General features: G+C 34.5%; 1 protein-coding gene across 13 annotated transcripts in view; it reads right to left on the minus strand.

Moving 5' to 3' along the window:
• LOC149565830 (proline iminopeptidase-like) overlaps nucleotides 1-24,287 on the minus strand; it is a 314,435-nt gene that overhangs the window by 258,724 nt on the left and 31,424 nt on the right. For 4 of the 13 annotated variants that reach the window (XR_016362073.1, XM_089819323.1, XM_089819321.1 and 1 more), the window contains exons 3-4: nucleotides 18,553-18,661; nucleotides 1,698-1,788 (exon numbers count right to left, since the gene is read on the minus strand). Coding sequence is in view for 12 of the 13 variants with exons in the window: in XM_089819323.1 (XP_089675449.1) it covers nucleotides 1,698-1,788; nucleotides 18,553-18,661 (200 nt within the window). In the remaining variant the exon portion in view is untranslated. Of the gene's footprint in view, nucleotides 1-1,697; nucleotides 1,789-18,552; nucleotides 18,662-24,287 lie in introns of those variants that run through there. The other 9 variants (XM_089819328.1, XM_089819331.1, XM_089819326.1 and 6 more) reach the window with 4 other exon arrangements.

Raw genomic sequence — 24,287 nt, forward strand, 5'->3', positions numbered from 1 at the left:
GGCCTGATCTGTTCAAAGATGCCCATACTTGGGGAAGGAAATGTCAAAAATGCACATTATTTGCAGGCAAGGAAAGGCTGGCAGCCTTACCTTTGCAACCAATCTTGGTTGATCAGCCGTTTATGAATGGGGAATTGATTTTGTGGGCCCCATCAATCTAAGTTCTAGTGCAAGTCACAAATGGATTCTTACAGCTACTGATTACTTTACACATTGGACTGAAGCAATAGCACTGAGAGAGGCAAATGAATCAACTGTACTAAATTTTTATGATGATTTAACAAGGTTTGGAATTTCTTATTCAATCATTTCTAATATGCATTAGCTTTTGTGGGAGCTAGAGTGAGTAAATGGGCATTAAAGAAGGTTATCTGTCTCAATACCTAATCAAATTATTACCCTCAAGGTAATAGTTTAGCGGAAAGCACAAATAAGAATTTGTTAAGTATCGTCAAACGAATGCTAGAGGAAAACAAGCGTGATTGGCATTCAACATTAAAATCTACCTTGTGGTTGGATAGGATCACCTGTAAACAAATCATTGGAACATCTCCTTATGTTTTGGTCTATGGGAAAGAGGCTAAATTGCCTATTACTACTGAGTTTCCTTCCCTACAACTTGTTGATCAACTGATATTATTTGAAGAACAAGATCCTCTCAAGCTAAGGTATACTAAATTGTTGGAGTTAGAAGAAGAAAGGAGCAAAGCGTTACGGAAAATGGAATATCAGTAGTTACAGATGAAGAAGACATTTGATAAAAAGGCAAAGGATTGTCATTTCAAGGAAGGAGATAGGTGCTGAAATGGGATATCCTCAAAACAAGAGCAGGGCAGCATGCTAAATTTGATCATTTTTGGGTAGGTCCTTTTCAATTAATCGAATGCAAGGAACACAATGCGTTTCAGCTTGCTACTCTTGAAGGAGACGTTCTACCAATCCATGTGAACAAGATACACCTGAAGGCTTGCTTTGAGGTATGATCTATCTTTTACTTGTTTTCTAGGATTAGGTTTCATTCTTTCAATAAATGCATCTGCATATTAGTTTAAGTTTTCCCTAAGTGTTGTCCAAGCACATGTTAGTTTGTTTTCTTTCCTAGTATAGTTTTCTATTTTTTTCCTTAAGTTTTTTAGTTTTGTCAAATTGTTGGTTTGGGTTGTTTAAATTTCATTTCATGCCTACCCACCTCATTCATACATATCAACACATGGGTTGAATGAATGCACCTAATCAACACACACATGCATATGCATACACCTAGGGTCCTAGTCATTTCATGTCATACTGTCAGTTTCGTACTCCCATACATGGCTGTCAACCCTAGCCATATGTTACCAAAAAATAAAGTTGGGGGTAAAGCACCTCACTTGTCTCAAAAACATGAAGAAATACTTGTTACTCAATTTTCACACATGTTCAAATGGAGTAAAGTATGCACGTTTATCACTTTCAAGTTATACTCAGAATTGCTAAAAAAGAAGCATTTTTATTCATATTGAAATAATATACAATGTTTTTGTATTATTCACCATGGTGGTACAATTAATGTTTACAAGGGCGGAATAAAGATGCAAAAAATAAATTTCTCTTACACATTTTACCATAAGAGCAGTCTCTATCTACTGATATATATTCCTACTCTACTGAAATGAAGAACATGAAAGACGTATAAAGAGAGGAAAGGTCATGGGTACCAGTCATTGCCTGTAATGACTGGTCGAGTTGCATCCATCCGCGTCCATTTGTTCGCTGCTCTAAACTGCGTCCCTTCCATGCATCTGATCCCTGCATTCATGAAGAAAGATAGGTTAGATCCAATGGATCCAAGCAATGCTAGTACCTGGCCTCACCTCACATTCACAATCCTAACATGCTACTCATCTCAGCAAAATAAAGACATACATCAGCAGAGAAAGAGGACAATCACAAAAAACAAAAGCATTAAAGGGACGAATCATATTTGATTTGAAACCTTTTGTTTTTAATATCAGAAAAAGTTAAACATTAAAGGGAAAAGTCGATTAGGCTTGAAACCTTTTGTTTGAGATGGAGTAATAGGGCTGAAAACATCAGGTTACAGCAAAGAGTAATACAAGCATGCTAAATAAGTGTTTGAAATCAAGCAGTGTATCGGGTAAATTAACATCAAAATTATCAGAAGTGGAAGGATGGAAGTTCTGGATATCATTAGTAACAAAGTATCTCATGAATTCAAGCGTGAACAGTGGGAAGTAAAAGGTGTTCGTATCTCAAACTTCATAATAAAGAAAATCAGAAGAGGTATATAATAAATCATATAGATCTGTTGTTAACACTTCCAGAATCTCTACAATACAATCAGCATGGAAAGCTTAGGAGATCTTGTAACAGAATCAAGGCAAGTGGCTCATTAAGGAACAGCAGAGATCGTATCTACAAAAGAGCATGTTTCCAGCCAAGTTTTTTTTACAGCTTTAGGAAGTCAATCAAAGAGGGATGGGAATGTAATGGTGTTAAAACTAGTAAAAGCCATCCAACAATTCAATGTTCTTAAGGATTGAAGCCATTGGTTTTCAAGTTAACTAGAAAGCTTCATCATGACAAAAGATAACATAATCTTATCAAATCTTAGTTCATTTTTTTGGATAAAATTAATATCTTGCATTTTGAGCTTTAGAGAGAAAGCAATTCGAGTTTTGACAGAAGTAAAGTTACAGCAAGAAAATAACTTGTAGCTACATGAGAAATTCAGGTCAATAACAATGGTGTTTCAGATTGAATGCATTGTTTTTAAATAAGCAAGGAAAAATCTAGGGTTTACCTTTGAAGAAATCTCATTCATAATGTCAATACAACCATCTTCAGCAATCACGGCAAGACTTCCATAGCATAAACCTAGCCATGACAAAAACAATAGGAACCAGCACTCATTGCTACCAACTTCAACAATAGGACAAGCACTACGAAATGCAGATACGTCATGGAGTGACAACCCAAAAGCAGAGCTACGAAATGAACATAAAGAAGCTCAATAATAGCTTACCCACTAACAGCATAGCTCACAACATAAATCAGCAAGGAAATGAGCCAACACAAACGGCCAAGACATTCACGGCTACAAGTGAAGAAATGGCCCCAAAGACAACAACAATCATGGCGTTCCTGGCATAAACCTGCAAAATGAAATAGAGAATGAAGATCACACCAGTCACGGGAGACCTAGAATCACCATAGCTCACGGCATGAAAAACAAGACCCAAAACAGGAGTTTGCGGCAAACAACGAATAGGAGCCATAGGTCAGCAACGAAATACCAGTCATGACTCACGGCTACAAGGAGCCACAAAATAGTAGGAGAAGCTCATGTCATGAAGCTCACAGTGAATACCCAGCAGATATAATGGCATCCGAGCAAGATAGTCCAAGAAACTCGCAAAATGCAGAATGGAGCGGCCAGGGTTTCTACAATCCCTTTTCCTTCTCTTTTCCCCTTCCATCGTCCAAATGAAGAATGAATGAAATGCTAAAGCTTTGTTATATTTTCCTTATGAAATTTAACACAATATACTTTCAAGTCCACATTTTTGCTCAGGTTAGGAGAATGATATAAATTATTAATTGAAATAATAGTATAAGACTTAGCCCTTTAAGTCTTTATTATTGTTTTTATTAATAATTTATTATTATTGTTGCATTTCTATTTTATTATTGTAAGATATTATTATTTGAGTTGATGAAATATTAAAATCAACTATTTAATAGTAATTTTTTTTTTTAAATGCAACAATAAGAAGGGTTAATTAGGCTATTTTTGGACTAAGTGTTGTCAAGAGGGAATTTGCATGCTTTAATGCCTCAATTCAAGGGGTTGCTATTTTTGGACTCGCCGAATGATTTTGGAGTCAACTATGGAGCTATTTTTGACATTTTTAGAGACTTCGTAGACTTGTTTACATGCGTGTGTAGTCAAGGTACACTTTGGAGTGCATGAGGCATATTTTGGAGCTGCTAGACTATTTTTATAAATAGTTAACTCATAATTTTGACCCTCACTTCCTGACTTTGTGGGAAGGTAGTGTTGGTTTTTATATTGTTATATACCCCTCTTGTTTATAGACAAGGGGTTCAAATTTTGAGAGGAGAGAGATGTGCATGTGATATTCGTCCTTGGCATCATTTTCTCAATTGTTTTGAGCTATTATACAAAGATATTGTTATTTGGGTGTTTGATCGTAATACAATTTTCATTGGATTTAGCTTTTGGAGTAAAGGATTTGGTTGTATGCTTTGTGGTGATTGATGTTATTCAGTTGTGTTTTATTGATAAACCTTTTGGGTAATGTCTTGTTTTGCATCTTCCATGTCTGATATCTGTTTTTCATAGTTTTTGAGTTGTGTTTTCCTTATTGATATATTCGATTGTGATTGATTTCCTTTTGTATATTCATATTTTAACCTTCTCTTAAAATATTGATATTTCAAGCTATGTTTTCATGATTATCTGTCAAAATTGTTCATTGTGTTACAAGTATAACAGTGATTTGCATTATCAATTCTAGTATATCACCTTAGTTTTCTTCATTTAGGTTTTGAGTTGTGTTTTCCTTATTGATATATTCAATTGTGATTGATTTCCTTTCGTATATTCATATTTTAGCCTTCTCTTAAAATATTGCTATTTCAAGCTATGTTTTCGTGATTATCTGTCGAAATTGTTCATTGTGTTACAAGTATAACAGTGATTTGCATTATCAATTCTAGTATATCACCTTAGTTTTCATCATTTAGGTTTTCATTTTTGAAGTTTACCTTTTTTACCCTTTTCCATACAAATTCCGCATCTTCATTAGCATAGGTGAGATATCAGATATATCAGACAGGAACCAGCCTAGAATCCAAAGGTTCAATCAGGTCATAGGTTACCCACAACCTCTGGTTGATCCAATGATTCTCCAAAATCGCTAAGGGTTTCAGGACTTAAAGCAATTAGGGTGAAGATTTTGGAGATAACAATACTCAATCCTAAAGGTGGCTTTCACAACCTTCTTAATGAATTAATTTCTTGTCTACGAATGAGTAAGACTCAAAAATTTTAAACAAAGTTAGTAATTCAAGTAATGGCATAATACCTAGCAAGCATATGTCAGTGATATGAATCAATTACGCCATTGAGTCAAAAAGATCATACTAGATTGGAGTTATCTTAGTGTGTGACTTGTTGGTAAACACATTGTTCCTTTTCAATTAACTCTTTAAATGCCCAATATCCTGTGAACAATGACTAATTACAACAATTGGGAAACCGTAACTAAGTGACTAATTTCCCTCTGAATTTATAGGTACAGCTCCATTGAATTTATGATTTGTAATGAATTTGTTTGTTTATAATCCTAAGATGGGGTTTGTTCTTGACCGGAGAACAGGAGAGGAAAACCAAGTTAGGCCTAGACAGGAACTAACTCAAGCTAAAATCTGGGTCTTAATACTAAACAAATCTATGACTTCACACATCTTATGAACCCGCAAACTTGATGATGCAATAGTGAATTCTATTTACATGAACAGGATGTTTAACAGAATGATTTTAACTCTAAATGCGTAGGAATCTAACTTAAGAAACAACATAGGAAAAGACTCTTTTAACTTCTAACAATACTATGATTACCTTCAATTTGTAGTATTAAAACCAAGGAACAAAGCTCTGTTTGTTCATTAGCTTAATTCAACTCAAAGAGACGTTTCTAAGTAAGACATGCAATGGAACAGTAAATCATTGATACAAAACACATTCCAGTTGTCTCTACAATATGAAGTATTTCACATCAAAATCTAGACGACCCTTTCATTAATTTTCAATTGAGTACATATAGGATTCTGAGATGAACCATTACAAAAAGTAACTAAATCGGTTCATCTTCTTCTCAAAAATGACAAATGGCAATTGTCAGTTACAAAATCATATCAAAATACAAAAAGAGCAAGAGCAATATAATTTCACTTTTTCTCCTTTTCCAATTTTGCTTTATAGGCCTTGGCAGCAACGACGATAAGAATGAGCTCCTTGTGTCTGTTGATGTGGATGTTGGTGTATCTAATAAGCCACTTGGAGTGTTCTTTGGCCAAGTCTTTGATTGCGCTCAACCACTCTTGCACTTATTTTGTTGCCACATGTATGCATCTGCTGAGCTATTGGAGATCTGACACTCTCTCCTGACGGCTAGAAGATCTCTCTATTAACTTATCCAAGTAGTCGGTGAAAGCCTTTTACATACTAGCAACTCCTACTACTCCTTTACCCTACCCACTTGTTTGAAATTTAGTGTGTAGGCCTTTCGGCAACTCGTAATCCCTGTCTTGCTCCTCTCTAACTTTGCTTTCCATCTTTTGTAGTCCTTCTACCAAGGAGATCATGTCAACTTTGAATTGCAAGCTCTATTGCCATTCAAACAAAGGCTCGTCTCACTTTTGTAAAATCTTGGCTTCGACTACTTCTTTGGCCTTCATTTGGATGATCATATGCAGAAGGGAGATGCAATCCTCACATTTTGCTTTTTCCACAAACAAAGTTCCCTGGTTAGCTAGGATGTTATTATTTTCTGTCTTGAGCCTCAGCACTACATTGCCTAGTTGTTCTATAACTGCAAGTCCTTCAAACTTGATTTTTTCACTCCAACCTCTGCCAATTTGTCCAAAATGTTTGCCCTCCTACAACTGAGAGATAATAGCTTGAATATTTGTAGTTGTGGGATCATTGGTAGATGGTACCCCCGAAATGCTTGCTAACGGGGCAACCAATTGCCTAATGAAGTTGTTGAGCTCATGGATCTCTGCCTTCAACTTGACCTTAGCAAGTTTGAGATCTTCCAGTTCTTCTATCACTTTGGTAATTGTTTTCCATAAGCCCACCCTGGTGTCATGCCTAGCCTCTCCTAGATCCAGAGACTGTAATTCAAAGTTGGTTGCAGTCAGATCCTCGATCCTGCCTTCTTTGGTGGGCTTGGTGATCTCCATAGTGAGTTGTCTCGTGCCCGCTTAGGATGTTCACTTGCAAAGCCTGGCGGATGATCTCAATCAGCACGATCATGTCGCTCAGGTATCTTGGTAGCTTCAAGGGAAAGTTGTTGAAAGCTACAAGATGCAAGTAAGAGAAAGATGAAAACTAAATAAAATAACAACCAAATTGACTGATGGCAGCCATCGCTTCCGGCGAGAATCTTCGTTCTGGGCACCCCTGCAATTCACTATAAATTCTCATGGTAAAAGCATCGTTTACTCTTACATATTTTGCATAACCATTTTGCATCTGAAGGCAAGGATAAAATTCATACGAGTTAACATCATTTGAGAAATTGTCTAGACATGGGACACCGGGCCATAATTGCAAGGAAGCTAGCATATATATCAGGAACGAGGACATGTAGACTGAATTATAGAATTTGGCCATTTGGAGAGCGTTGGACAAAATTTCTCTTACCTCCTCAGCCCAATCAATATAATGCGTATTTGCACATGTAACTTAAACCAAAAAGAAGTATTGATCAACAAAATTTAGGGCTTCGGTTTCATCTTTCAATCTATGTAGATGAACTAGAATTAATATCAATTATTTCTGGCTTGAGGTTAGACCCGAACAAGGTCTTGGGGACTTTTCTTTTGTCACTCTGCAGCTTTTGAAACCATGTCCGCATAATCTCCTTCCTCCAAATCATCTTCTTTGCTGAAAATTCCAAAATAGCCCCACTGATCATTAGGTCAGAAAATTTCTCCCATTCTAGCATGCAAAGGCAATTTACCATTGTCTATTTGTTGATGGAAATCAAGACAGTATCACTCTTTTATTTAGAGGACTTATTCTTCTTTTTATATCTTACCTATATATGGGTGTGACTATTCAAAATGAAACATTGTTTCCCTGCATAACATTTCAAAATCGCACCTTTTTATTTTGACTTCAATTCATTTCCTTAACCTCGTCCTTATGTTTATGGAGCTTTTCTAATGTAGAGATTTTAATCATAGCGCACGCCTTCAATATCTTTGATTATCGAGCATTTGGGATGTTATATTGTTCTTTTACTGTTCATATATCTTTCACGATTCTTCAAATCTCCATTTTGGCTTTCGACTAGGTATCGGTCAATAGAGGGACCCGAAATTCCATTTATCTTTGAATGAATTCAAGGGTCCCCTTCGTAAATAATCGCACCCTTCTGTTCGATAAAAAAAACTATTGTTGCCGCTTCATTGGGAAACAACTTCACAAAGTATAGAGATCTCCAATGACCTGTGCGTTTATAATTTGCTCGTATGTGTCTATGGACTTCCAAATTTTATCCGCTGACTTGTATTACTCGGTATATGATTCTTTCTTTTCAAATTACTTTCTCCGTTGCCATGAAGTGATATCCATTTGATCGCTTTTTTGCGTAGGGACTTTCGTTGCTCATTTTGTGCATAGCATCCTACTTGGTGATTGACGCAAAACCATATATATTTGCTATCAAGAACAGAAATAACACTCCAAAATGCCTGGACAGTATGCTTCCTCTATGTAGAATCATTTTCGCATATGCATCACTTTGCCCTTTCTAGCAATCTACATCTTCAATCTCATTCCTTGTTTGCTGCATCGCTTAGTATCATAGCAAATGCTCCCATCCTCTTTAACGACACTCATATTTTGAATTCAATTCCATCGCTCTATATTCCTTTATATGTTTACTTCTCTCAAGGTATGACATCGCTCTTTGCCACGAATACTCTTCTTCTTGAAGTGATTTATGTTGGTGTTGATAAGTGACCGATGCTAGCCTTGGAACCTTGTATGGTTTGTGAAATATGTTTCTCCTATTGTACATATCAAACTCATAGTGATATAGCTTTGTTTCCTTAATATTATCTAATGCTTCAGGATTACTTGCATTTTGTCAGGATATCTTATCGGCATGTCATGATATTGTACTTGCACTACTCCCCTATCAAACTTTGACAATCATTGATGTTATTCCTAGGTATAAACTGATACCCATTGTTCAGGAGCAAGATAATCTGATACATTCTTTGAAAAGAATCAAACCTCTTATCCAACATCTGGCTGTAAATAGAATTAAATACTGATTAAGCTCTAATTGATGCTGCTAAGTCCATATGTCATATTTTCCTGTGGCTGGATGGCTGAGTGTTAATGCTTTGCATGTTGATCAATTTCAAATGTGTAGCCTTCAATTAAGATTTTTTTCCTTTACCTTGTCTGAAACTAGAAGTTCTTCACAACAATGAATGCCACTTCAATCTTAAATCCGATCTGTGACTACTATGTCTTTTCTTCCGCTAAATTTTGTGCTCCTTAACAGTACTTTGATATTATTGATTTACGCTAGAAACTCATAGGATGGCAGGATTATGCTCTGATACCATTGTAATGTCCCCAATTCCTCCATTTAGAAAATAGGGATATTGTTCTTAAAACCTTAATAGTATTGATTATTCTCAGAGTTTCTATATCTTTTATCTCTTCTTTTCTGATCCCTTCCTTTTAAAAATTATTCTTCCTTATATACCCAGTCCATATTAATCTCAAAAAACATGACCCTTCAGGAGCAATTATTAATATTAGTTTAATAATTGTTCAACTATAATTATATTTATAATTTTGATTACATTGTATTTAACCTTTGATTAATAAGGTATTATTTTTATTTAACATTATCTTATATCACCTTTTCAATAGTATTATATTTTATCATAATCATCTTTTATTATGATATTCCTTATTGTTATTATTATAATATTATTTTCATATTATGTTCTCTTGTTTATTATTCCTTCTTGTCTATGATTATAATATTATGTTCTCTTTGTTTATTATTAAGATTATAAAATTTATTATTTGACTCATTATATTATTGAATTTTATTGGAAAAATAGGGGACATGACAGTTTCTGGGTTGTAATGATGGACGCGCTTGTATATGAGTTATGGGGCTTGAACTACAACCGGGAAACCAGCGGCTTCAACCACACCACTTCCTAGAAGCTTCTTGGTGATAGGATGGATGCGTCCGGCCTTTACCCTCTTTTGGAAGTCTACCGTATCAGAGAAATGGAGGGACGTGTCTATGAAGTTTTGCAGTTGAGACTTGATCCCAATCAAACCATCAAAACCTGTGAACTTAGTGGCCATAGCTTACAAATATGACTTTGAATCGAAAGGTGAAAACGACAACAGACTTCTACAATCACTAGCTTTTAAAAGCTATGCGCACTGGTAGAAATGAGTAATCAAGAAAACAAAGTAACTTATTCAACCGCCTGTGTGATTTTATATAAGAGCCCTAATTCATCTGTTAAACTTCATACCTCACGCCACACGAGTGATAACTTAAGGAAATATTCGTTAAAAGTAAATGCAAAGGTTCAACAAATATTTAAAAGTCATTTCACCGTTCTGTTGGTTGTGATGGTAACTTTACATTAACCCGTTATTTACTTTTTCGTTTTCCCCTTAGTTTCGGAAAATTGCTTCTGGAGTACTCCATCAATGAAAATCCGCTGAGTAAGATCCCAATCACATCTTTCATTTGTGATAGCACATTTTGTTCCATTATCATCCTATCATGTATCAAGTTCTTCATTTGAACTAAATCTTCTTCATTGCCTTGATTTCCTTGATGAGGCGGAAAATTGCCTTCATGGGTTGAAAACTTGCCTAGGAGAAGGTGATTTTCAATTTTTTGTCAATGCTTCTATATGATTGAATCTTTGATAAAGCACGATTTTTATTGTTCAGGATGCTTAAACAAGGTATAATTTTTCACTCAGAGGTTACTTAGCATCTTGAATTTCGCTTATATCAGTTTTGCGGAAAATCATCTTCATGGGTTGAAAACCCACCGAGGAGAAGACAATATGAGATTTTTCGCCAAAGCTTTGTACTTCAATTCTAGTGAGTTTAGATTATGCTTGAGGGCCTGATCTAAGATTTAACTGTCAATTTACTTGGGAATCGGTGACTTTTGAACATATTTATGCTTAATGTATCCACAATTGAGCTCCCGCAGAAAATCACCTTCATGGACTGAAAACCCGCCGAGGAGAAGACAATATGAGATTTTCCGCCAAAGCTTGTTTCATCGGCCATCAATAAACTCTTGCTTTGTAGGTGCTACAAAGATATGAAATCTTCAAGAATTACAGAGCATTAGAAACAATCTTGTAAACACGATTCGTTAGGAATGAGAAAATCTTGGTTTTCACCGGGTTGGGTACTAAACCTACTTGACATATTACATGAATTTTGATGGCAACCCGCCCAGTTTCCAAAATAGAGGGATTTAGGTAAAACCCAATGAAGACTGCCTACCTATCAGGATTAGACCTAGTCTCGAATGCGTATAAGGACGAGCTTTAGTTTCTACTAGGATACATAGAACTCACATTTGAAAAATATCTTAAGAACAAAAGTGGGGCAACATGACCGACTAGAGCCGTGTACGGCCAAAACACTAGAGCTCAGATGGTTTCATCAATGTTACACCCTCCAACAGGACAAGGTCATCCTCCAATAGGAGGGTGTGCAAGGAATTGTCAGGTTTGTGGTTGGGGGTAAACCACCTTGATGTTGCCCCCATCTAGCAAATAGCCAAATGTACTTGGAAACACCCATAAATGTTTCCGATCATATCAGGTTTTTTGTTATCTTTCATTTAGTACTTTATCTTGCTCAATGGTATTAGTAGAGAAAGAGATATAATGTATATATCAGTTTGAATTCTCATAGAATTTTCTTGCTGCAAATATTAAATGTTGTAGAGTTTAAGTTGATTTGCTCTTGTACTTTCTTCATATATAAGAAAATTTATTATTGCTAATTATGTTACCAAAAAGTAAAGTTGAGTTACTTTTCTTGCATGTTAAATTGGCATGTTACATCAGCTCAGCAACTCCGGTCACAAGCATTTGTCAATAGGCCAATAGTCATCCCTGCACATAGTTGGACCGGACTTGCACCCGTGTTGGAGACAAAGATCAACTGTCTAAAGTTTTCCACACACCTAATTGGTCACCCTCACCACTTCTGGTGGAATCTCAAGGTTTGCATTTTGTACCACGTGCTATGAGGTGGTCTATTGAACTCCTTCGTAGAGTGCATAAGCATCTCTCTCACAAATCCAATAGTAAGCACTGCCCATAGTTGGAAAGGATTTGCACCTATGCTAGATACAAGGATCAAGTAGCTGAAGCTCTACTTGCACCCCGTTAGTCATCCTCGTCATTTCTAGTGGGCTCTCCAAGTTTGGATTCTTGTCCTCATGGCTTTGCAATGGTTCACTGGATTGCTCCTTCAAGGGGTACATCTTTCTTTTCTCCAACTGGTTTTGTATCTAGACTTTTATAGCAAAATGTAAATCTTCTCCCTTGGATAACAGTTCCAAGCGCAAAGAGCTCAAAGGCTTAATGATCCCCTAGAAACCTTGGCCAAGAAAACTTAAATCTCCTTCCAAACCCTACCAATCAGCTCTCTATTTGACTTTTGAAAAGCCATGATTCCATTTTGGCTCTGGAAGTAAAGTTCTTCAAATTTTCAAGGACTAAGGTTAGGCAAAGGATTCAAACAGCCTCGTGGCTTTGGAAATGTTGTGTTTAGGTCCCCTATCCCTCAAAGTTGTCTGATGCCCATTAGACATCCACTCTTCACTAGTGAGCCATTAGAAAACTTGGCCAGGCATGAATTATAGTATCTCACAACAGCAATTGGTTGCATGTTATAAAGTGCAGTAAGGAGAAAATCAAGTCCCTGGCTGGACTTTCATCATTAACCACCACAATATTAATGTAACGTTCAAAATAAATCCCCTTATGTGCTGCCCATAGAAGCCTCCCTTGGCAAGACCATGAAATCTACATCCCACAGAATAGATTGAGCAATTTAAAGAAGGATTCGCCAGCCCTAATTTGGTTGTCATGCAGCAGAAAGCAAAACCTCAATAATCCAACTCTGTGCTAAAACTCCTACAACCAGCACAAACATTCCCGTTGCCCTCAGAAAGGAGATTGACTTGAGGAATTCAAGCAAGATATCACAACCTCAATCAAACAAACCTTCCAATATCCATATGACATCAGCACAGGGAAGGAACCATATGTGGACACTGGCAACCAAGATGCAAACAAATGTTTCACTGCAGGGCCAAGGAATCCAGATGTTTTAAACTTTTTATTTTTATTTCAATGGTTCAGTTCATGTGTTGCTTCAAGAGGTGGACCACTGTAATCAGAAGCCTCAAACCCATCATTTCAGTCTGCAACACTTTGTTGGTTATTGTTTAAAACTATTTGTATTCCTATTGAAAACTCTGATGGTACTTTATGTAGGTCAAATTTCTTCAGATGGATTAATTTTAATAATTAGGAATATGGCTTTCCAATAGATTTAAGGTTTTATAATTGTAGACAACTAGAAATATAAAAAATGTAAAGATCAGATATTGTTGTAGATTAGCCTCTGTAATTACAGTCTGTTTTAATTTGGCTGCTTTTGCCTCTTTTCATTAAAAAAAAAAGGAATTATGGAAATCAAATTCTCTCTGAAAGCCAGTCAAGCACCTCCAAAAATTAGTATATTTACGTTAACAAAACAAACTTAATAGGGGTAAGAAATTATCAGAATGAGCCCGCAATGAGCCAGGGTTCCAAATGATGACAAATTACCTCCTGCTTTTCCCATCTTAGTTCATGAAGAGACTCCAAATAAGCAAACTATACTGAAAGTGTTGGGAAATTTCAGTTCAAAAACAAGAAACACTGATACCTCAGGTCCAACCAATGAGCTTTCAAAACCACATTGTTTCTCGAGCTTTTTGATCTTCGACAAAGGACTTGGCACTCTCCATCTGCCACTCAAGCTCCCTCTGAATTTTCAATCACTTGCATCAACCTCTTGACCTCCTCATCTAAAGATTGCCTACAATGCTTGACTTAAAGGAACTTTATTCATCACACACCTCCATAACTTTTGAAGTCCAATATTGTCCTTCTCAATCTCTCCCAGATCACCCTATACAGAAAGTTTGCGGAGCTACCAATGTCAAATCCAGATTGACTGTGCAACGATGTTCTCTGCAACACTTCAATGCACTTGACTAACATCTTCACTTCTTCACAGAACTCCCTTTTGATCCCTTTCGCCTCAAAGACTACAAAGAAGATCACTAGAATTGAACTCACCTATATTAATCTTCTTAAGTTTTTGCCCAGAAATAAAGATAAACAACAAAAAGAGACTAAATAATACACAAAAGACAATACATTTATCCTGGGAAAACTCTTCCACTTGAAGGGAAAACCCAGCCACTCCAGTAAAATATCTCTTTTATTGATAATAAAATATTTGAATACAAAGCTTTCAGTTGACTACCTTACAATACACCAAGCAATCACATAAATAGACTGAGATGAGATTCTTCATATTACACATGGAGGTCTCTTCAAATTTCAAATACAAGACCCTTCAAATTTCCAAATATTCGACACTCCATATTTCCATACACATGCCTCTTCGCATGACGTATGACACGTCTTTTTATATAATATTAACTTAAATATTATCACAAATGTCTCCTTCAGCTTAAAATGACCATAATAGTCATAAGAAATATATTTTTATTTCATAAAATGAGAGATAAAGATATCTATCGTAGCTACAATCTTCAACACTCTCACTTAGCAAGAGAGAGATCTTTAGTAAGGAAGACACTCGTAGCTGCAACCAAAAATGATAAACTCACATCACATAACACATGTTATCTCAGCATAACCTAATTCACCATAGTTACAGGAGTAACCCACATGACTTTCACCATGCCTTCTCATAGAGGGTGGTCCACCATACCTACTTGCAAAGGGTGGAATGAGGACTTTCACCTCAAACTTCTCCCAAAAAAGAATATATTTCCACCATGCCTACTCACAAAGGGTGGTCCACCATACTTACTCTCAGAGGGTGGAATGAGGGCTTTCACTTAAACTTCTCCTAGAGAAGAATGAATTAATAGCTGATATTTTCTCTAACATGACTTTCACCATAACACATGTTATCTCAGCATAACCTAATTCACCATAGTTACAGGAGTAACCCACATGACTTTCACCATGCCTTCTCATAGAGGGTGGTCCTCCATACCTACTTGCAAAGGGTGGAGTGAGGACTTTCACCTCAAACTTCTCCCAGAAAAGAATATATTTCCACCATGCCTACTCACAAAGGGTGGTCCACCATACTTACTCTCAGAGGGTGGAATGAGGGCTTTCACTTAAACTTCTCCTAGAGAAGAATGAATTAATAGCTGATATTTTCTCTAAAAAAAGACTGCCTCTCAACAGGGATAGCTCACCACAATAAGATAGTTGGCTATTGCATAAACTTGCAAAGGGTTGGACATCTCCCTCTGTCACGTAACCTCCCTCTAAACCTAAATAGTCTCTCACTCTAAATATGATCTTCCTCTTTTAATAATGTGCCATCAGTTTAGTATCAAGACTCCAAATAACGTTGCATAATCCCTCACGATCCCATTGCATCCTACAACTAAAAGAGATCCATTTATCATAGATATCAATGCAAAGATATACTTTATTTCCAGCTATATAAAAACATCATAGAATACTTATCTCTTTGATGTCTGATCTCAACACACATACACAATATTTGAATAAGTGCAGATCAGCATTCATATGATAATCATAGACCTTGACAAACAAAAAAGTGTTGCACAATAAAGATGTTACCATAAAAGAAAATGAGAACCGGCATCTTCCACAATAAGTTGCCAATCTAATCATAGGCTTTTGCACAATGTCAAGTAAGCATACGCATGATATGAAATATATGATTCTAAGAATCAGAATCAATGAACACAGGTAATATAATACTCAAAACAAAATATGATCTCGGAGTTTTCCTCAATGGTAAGGAATTATATCTCAAAACACATTAAACTCAATATATATATATATATATATATATATGAGATAAAATTGTCACACGTCCTCAGAATTTCATCAAAACAAAGATAATTTATATCAATCAAATCTCCAAGTCTATATAGCCTTGAAGTCATTTTAATAATCTAGTTATAAGTCGCAAGTTCTTGCATAATATCAAGTCAGAACATATGATAAGCATGTATAAATAAATAAATCAGAAAACCAATAAAACATACTCAATAGATACCCCAAAATGAAAAGGTATAAAGAGAGGAAACAAAAGAAATCTTTCCTGATGTTGATGTCCAGCCATTGATACAACAAACTGTAATTGATCAGATCTCACTGCTTTGATCTCAGCCTCCAGTGTTTCAAAATGGTCTCTCATTATACACAAATGCCTATGACACAAGGGAATATGAGTTGCCAGGGCTCGTTATGGCTTCACGGCTACTCATGGCTTAGCACGATCTATATTAAGCATTAATAGTTTTGAAAGTTATTTCCATACATAAAAAGATAGCATACGACACATGGAGTCATGTCAACAGCCACTGTCAATACCGGCAAGACCACCCACATAACCACAACCACTCGGGCAACTCGCAAAAGTTGGCTCAATGTTATTGAGTACTTATGGACTTTCGTACAAGCTCAACAGAGATATATACATGAAATCCAAGTAGGCATAAATATATACACTAGAACAAATATACTAAAATCTCAAGGACAATAACCGTGTTACTGCTAAACCTTATTGATCATAATTTTATGAACACAAAATCAATATTCCTGATGACATGGCATATAATGCTAAGAGCATAAAATATTTCTCATAATTCAATGAAATTATCACAAAATACTTATCTCCTTGTGGTCTAGATTCCTTAGACGTCCAGGCACAGTGAAAGAGATTACCAGTCAGTTAAACCAAACAATGCATCAAATTTAGCTATTGATATCACAGTTCTTGGTTATGACTAGAGTTTTTCATATTTCCAATCAATAAACCTAACCTTAATTACAAGATCTTATAAATTCTCAGATTAAAACAAACTGATTTACAAATACTATGATTCTTAAAAAAAGCACAATAAGCTTGTTCGGAATAATTTCAAACAAAATACATATCAGATTCAACACTTCTACCTAGAGCAAATATATATAGAACTCACAAAATTCTATGAATACAGTAAAATATAATGCCACTAAAAACTTCCAGAATAAGTGAGAATGAAAACACTCAGAGTTGACAAGGTTTGAACACTTAGTGATAATGCTAACCTCACAAAAAAAGTGAACATGAGTAATAATCCAACCAGGCCAAATTTGCTAGCCCTACATAGAGCTTGAAGTATATGCTCTATCGATTCCTAGAACTATGCCAGATGATCCTATAATACATGATTCATAGAATGAAGGCAGTTATAACCTAAGTTGATGGTTCAAGTTTGGTTCCAAGTTCGAAGTTCAAGAACCGATTCGCAAGTTCGTCAAAATTTTGGAAAGGGGTTTGGGTTCGTTAGTAAAAAACATGTAAAAATTATATATATATATATATATATATATATATATATATATATATATATATATTATGAAGCATGAGTTAGAATTAGAATGTAGCATAGTAGCATAAACACACTAAACAACAAAAACTTTAAAACACTATAAACAGTTAAACTTGTAATCATAGTGATCATACCATCATATAGTAACATAGTTCAACCAACTTCAACATCAAAGATTCAAAACATTTAAAATATCAAGTTCAAGTATCATTGTTTCACGTTCGTTGTTTAACTAATGGAATGAAAATCTATTACTATTCTAAGTTCTTCAATCTTCAATCTTCGTAACAAAATGACAATGAGAGGCCACCAAAAGAAATTTATAACAACTTTTAGGGTTGTGGATGCCAAAAAACATTTCATTTTTGCCTTAAAAAACACTTTCCAGCCATCTGCGAGGCCCAATTCACTGTGGGTTCGAACTTTCTAGTGTTGATTCGCTCGGATTCGAACCCGATCGAACCCATAGTGCAAAAATAATACCTTGGTCGAACCAAGGCCAAACCGGACCAGAACTGCGAACCGGTTCGAACTTTTCTTGATGCGGAGGGGGGAGGTAACCATGCAACTTAGGTTATAACTAATTACAATCATACACTTGAACGATTCTTTATATACCACTAATTATATTTGCGGCACACCAAAATATTCTCAAAGCAATACTCGATGCAACTTCATGAAATCATTAAAATACTAAAACAACAAGTCAATGCTAATAAGAAACATTAAAGACGATATGCTTATGATATCAATGCTAATATTTCTAAAATATTGAAAATGCTAAAGCAAATATAAAAGACTAAATAAAAAATTCTCCTTACATAAACTTTTCCCATGCATAGATTGATAATAATAAATCATAATGAATATCGAGACAAATAATTCACAAATATATAGACTTAACAAACTGAACATGAATTACTTAACTAGACTATGCATGATTACACTGACTGAAGAATATCAGTCAATCAAAATATTGTCACACATATCTGAATGCAAAAACAAAAATAATGATTACCTGAAGTATATCACGCAAAACATACCAAAGCCCCTTATTATTGATACTTCTCTTCTCGATCGAAGGGATATGGCCATCATGACACCTACTGTGGCGGATTGAAGGGCATCTGATTGACAAGAAACTTAGTTGTAGTTAAAGCAACTTCGCAGGAATGTTATGACTGGCATGAATCTCAAAATTCTTTAAACTGATTGTATAATCATCTCGTTAGAATAAAAAAAAATGACATCAACCTCAATACTCCAGGAGTGACCTCACCACAAGCAAATGTTCAGATGGAATTGACTAGAAACCTAGAATTGGCACGATCAGAATTTTTTGATAGAGAAACAAATGAAAAGGGGTAAGAAAAAAAAGACAATGGAGAGAACAAGCCCACGTCATTTGAGGGTGATGCAGGAGCATCTTGGGTACTTTAGAAATCTTGCATCAACCAAAAAGATTTTCTTTCATTGTTCTTGTCTGTTGTTTGGAGAATGGTCGTTGTTGTTCATGTTCTCTTTAAGCACAATTAGCTCCTCAATGTGGACCTATCGCGGATCCTTCTCCTAAGCTCACAGAATCTAATTCCATCATTTGCGGGAGTTATCCTTGTTAATTTTAGGATAGCTGCAAATGTACTAGAATGGCCACTGTAATTGATGATTTCCAAATGCAGATTTGGATCTAGTATAAATATGAGAGGAGGAGACATGTCTCTTCAAGAGACATGAAGAGACATGTCTCTATAGTTAATCACCATTTAGTTAATAAATAACTATATGTATAACTCACCTTTAAACATATATATAATATTAATATATTAACCATATATGTAATATAATATTATATTATTATATATAATGCATAATATATATATTTATTTATTTATTTATTTATTTATTATATTACATATATAATATATGTTATATATATAAGATACTTATCTTGAGGATAATTTACCATCAATGAGGTAGCTCTGATAAAATCAATCTAATAGAGGCTACAACAAAGTTATGTCCCGTAGAGACATGTGGTGGTGAAACATATACATTCAAGAGCTTCATAACACAATAGTCTCTTCTGATTATAAGAGCCCAATTAGTTAAGTAATTTATGAATACATAGACATCTATTATATATACACACACACACACACACACACTTATCAATAATATGAGACATAAAACAATGTTCATATAAATCATGAATACAAATACTCAAAGTTATGAGTCTATCACTTTGACTAATGCTATACTTCAACACTCTCTCTTAGCAAGGAAGAAGTGAAAAAAAATACATTTTATGAGATATCAATATGAAGGATATCTATACACAACATATTATCTGACTTTAACACTCTGAAATAGTGGCTTGTCAAATAACTACAATCACAATATTATAAACACTATCATAACATATTATGATCTCTAATCGTCTGAAACAATATCCAGAGTAATCATAATGCATTTGTTATCAATGATCTCTAATTGTTCGAAACAATATCTAGAATTTTCATAATAACAGATCATAACATATTATGATCTCTAATTGTTTGAAACAATATCTAGAGTAATCATAATGCATTTGTTATCAATGATCTCTAATTGTTCGAAACAATATCTAGAATTTTCATGATAATAGGCCTATCATTTGCAAGATCGTCATCTTACAAAGATTACCTTCTATCTATTTGTTATCATGGTGTCTAGCAAAATCCGGCCCAAATAACCATGATAACAGGTCTACCATTTGTAAGATTGTCATCTTATAATGGTTACCTTCTATTTATATATGTCAATGAAAGATTGTCACCTTTCATTACATATCATAAGTGAAATAGTAACCACCATGAATCCAATCAGAGGGTGGCACAAAAGCTTTCACCTTAATTCTCTCTCACAGAAAAGAATGCATTACAAGGAATTTCACTCAAAACTTCTCCTCATAGAGACAATATCATTAACAAAGGGTTGCACCTCAAAATGCTCCCTTTGAACATCAATCCTGGGAAATCAAGTCCTCTAGTTACTTCCTTAGAAACTCTTTTTAGCCAAGGATGCCTGTCAAACTCATCACTCTCTCATGATATACGTAGGAGTAGGCCCATCAACATCATGCAGTCACCCACATGTATTTCTAGACTCCCTCTGAGTATCAATCTTCTAAGCTCCTGCATTGCCTTCGAAGAAGTGTCATACTCCCTCTTAATGTAGAAGATTCTCATAATCTTAATCATCAAAGATGTTTTCTTCAAGAGCCTCACTTTATCCATCTTAATCATCAAGGTCTTTCGAACTACTATCATTAGATTTAGTCTACACAATATTTGGTAGCATATGTGAAGTACTAACCTTTTCCTATAAGAATATCCTCAAACATAAAGGAAAAGATCAAAACAAATAACCCTTATAGTATGTATAGAATTGCAAATAAATGAATAGATAAATTTAAAAGATACAATTACTTATCTGCCCATGAGAGTCATGGAATATCTCCTTTTCTAAGGATGGTTCAAGTGGAAATAGAACATTGCCTATTATTCTCCCCACAATGTAGAATTCTCACTCTTATATCATTGACACTTTTACATCACATCAAATTTTATGACTTCTTTCTAAGTTCCAACATGCTCTTTTCATCCATTGAAGCTCCAAACATTTGTTAAGCTTAATAGTAGAAACGAACACAAACTCATCCATAATACGCCAATATCTTGATTGAGTATGATTGTGCCACTTGAATGACTCTACAAATCATATGTCAAATATCATTTATCATTTATCGTAGATGGTTCAATTGAAATCACCACTTTCATATGATGCACACAAGGGGTAGGCTCATTAAAATCACATAGTTGCATGAATTTCAATCCTCTTGACTATTACAATCTTATCGATCATTGAAAATTCCACCACAGCATGGTTTATTCCCTCTAAATCAATATGATCGAGTTCACTGAAGGTTGATGAAACTATATCCTCTATCTGTTCCCTCTCTTTCAAGGTTGCAGCTAATGAAATGTCAAATGTCCGGCTCCCTCTTAATCTCAATCTCCTTCCTCCTGTAATAACATTCTCAGAGGAAAATATCAAGGCAAATAATTCTTATAGTACATATAGAAAAACAAATAAGAATGTTAGTATTTTAACTTATACCATAACAAAAATACTTAGTGATGTATAGAAGTCAGAATAAAAATGTATTTCATCTTTACCTTTTATATTCTCATAATGAATCTCTTTTATGGTTATCAAACATTATATCGATTTATCAAATATCATTTTGAATAAATGTACATATATCAATACACATTTTACAATATTCAATACAAAGCATATTATATATTCATTAATTTAATAATGTAGAGGTACATCTAATAAAATGTGTATATTATTCAATAATAATATCAAGAAGCGCATACATTATACTCACCTTTATAATCATGTGCCTTCATCCATGTCGCCATCCTTCGCTTAGTAATTAAGATTTTATTATAGATTACAACTACTCCCATTTTCTATAATCCACTATGAAACATGTCCATGTATTTATTATAACCAATATATGTAAATATATATAACCCTTAAGAGGCTATTAGACCTTCAACTAGTTAATAAATTTATATATTTAACTTAAAGCTCTCCACCAAGATTATCTTGGATCAATTTAGGTCTTTCTATTTTAATTTTTTCTCCAATATACAATTCATATTAAAAAATAATCATTTATGAATTAATACTTGATTCTATTATTATATGTTAGTATATTCATATCATAATATGAGGGAAGATTCTTTATACTAATCATACCTTAGTAATGAATATGGGATCCGATAACTCTAGCTGCCTCACAAAATTATTCTCCACATATGACGTTTGATAGAATATAGTGCGTCTGCTCGTCACTTTATGACACATGGTCCTCACAATGGTGTGCCTCTCTGAACAACGATAATTTACCATCAATGACCCATTCAGTTTATCACTGCCTATCATTATCTTGATATAATGTTAACTAGCAGTAGATAGTTCTGAAGTAATCAATACATAATGACAATGTATTTAAAATGAGAAGCGGTAATATTAAACCAACAATGGTTTCATTATATATATATATATATATATATATATATATATATATATATATATATATATATATATCAATTACAAAATACTGAGCATATGTTTCAATACTGTAAATGCTAATATTCTTAAACTCCCTCTTTAGCAATGAGGGATTTAAACTTCTACATACAGTTAAATATACTTATGCAATGTCAGACTTTCTATATTCTTGCTATGATAATATACTATCCTTATCTGAGATCAGTATGCCATGTTATTGATATGATCTTCAGATATGAGATAGAAGTTTATATATAAATATTGAAGCATCACCAAGTAGGGGCATGACCCTACATGGTCATGCCTCAATATACATATGAACTGAGGCCAATTTATCATGATTAGTTAGTTGAAAACAAACTAATATAATTCATGGGATGGGAGACCCGATTACAAACCAAAGATGAATACGAGATGTCATCCGATAATTCAAGCAGTGTGACCCATTCGATTTATCACTGACTATCATTATCTTAATATAATGTTAACTAGCAGTAGAAAGTTCTGAAGTAATCGATACATAATGACAATGTATTTAAAATGAGAAGCGGTAATATTAAACCAACAGTGGTTTCATTATATATATATATATATCAATTACAAAATACTGAGCATATGTTCCAATACTGTAAATGCTAATATTCTTAACACTCCCTCTTTAGCAATGAGGGATTTAAATTTCTACATACAATTAAATATATCTGATAGGATATTGTATCTAGCAAAATCTGGTCTAAAGAATCATAATAGCTGACTTTCATGATGTCTGACAAGATCCAGCCCATAATCATGATGGATATCAATATGTCTGGTAGAATCTGGCCTAGTAACAATGACACCAATAATTTTGATGATGTCCGGCAAAATTTGGCCTATAATCATGATGGATATCAATGTGTCCAGCATAATTCGGCCTAATAACAATGACACCAATAATTTTCATGATGTCCAACAAGATCCAACCTATAATCATGATGGATATCAATGTATCTGACAGAATCCGGCCTAATAACAATGACACGATAACATTCAATACTTTTGGTATTAAAAGGTTGGTCATCTATTGATAAGATCGTCAACTTTCAATAGAGACCTTTAAACAAATATGAAAGATCATCATCTTTCATTTAACAAGTTTGCAAACAATAATTTAATATAATATTCATAAATAAATTTACAAAGAAATGTAGTTACATGTTTGTCATACCAAGTTTAGATCTAAAATACTTTATTTTCACTCTTGCAAGAGGTTTGGTAGAAATGTCAGCGTTTTGATCATTTGTGTTAACATAGATCAGCTTGATCACATCCCTGTCAACCATGTCTCTGATATAGTGGTAAGGAGTCTCAATGTGTTTTGACCGATTGTGAAACACTAGATTTGCTGAAAGTTTGATGCAACTCTGATTGTCACAATGGATCACAGTGGAACTCAAAACAACTATAGGTTGTTTTCTACTGAAGCATGATATCATTGTTGATCCGAGGCTGAAGCAACATCCAGTGGTACTCTTGTGATTTATGGAACAACTAGCCCAATCAAAATCAATATAGCCTTCAAGTTTGATTTCAACATTTCTGTACTTTAGTCCAAGAACAATAGTGCCATGTAGATATCTCAAAACA

Source organism: Cupressus sempervirens, chromosome 3, assembly GCF_028749045.1.
Source record: "Cupressus sempervirens isolate cs-2001-9-10 chromosome 3, ASM2874904v1, whole genome shotgun sequence".
Taxonomy (NCBI): Eukaryota; Viridiplantae; Streptophyta; class Pinopsida; order Cupressales; family Cupressaceae; genus Cupressus; species Cupressus sempervirens.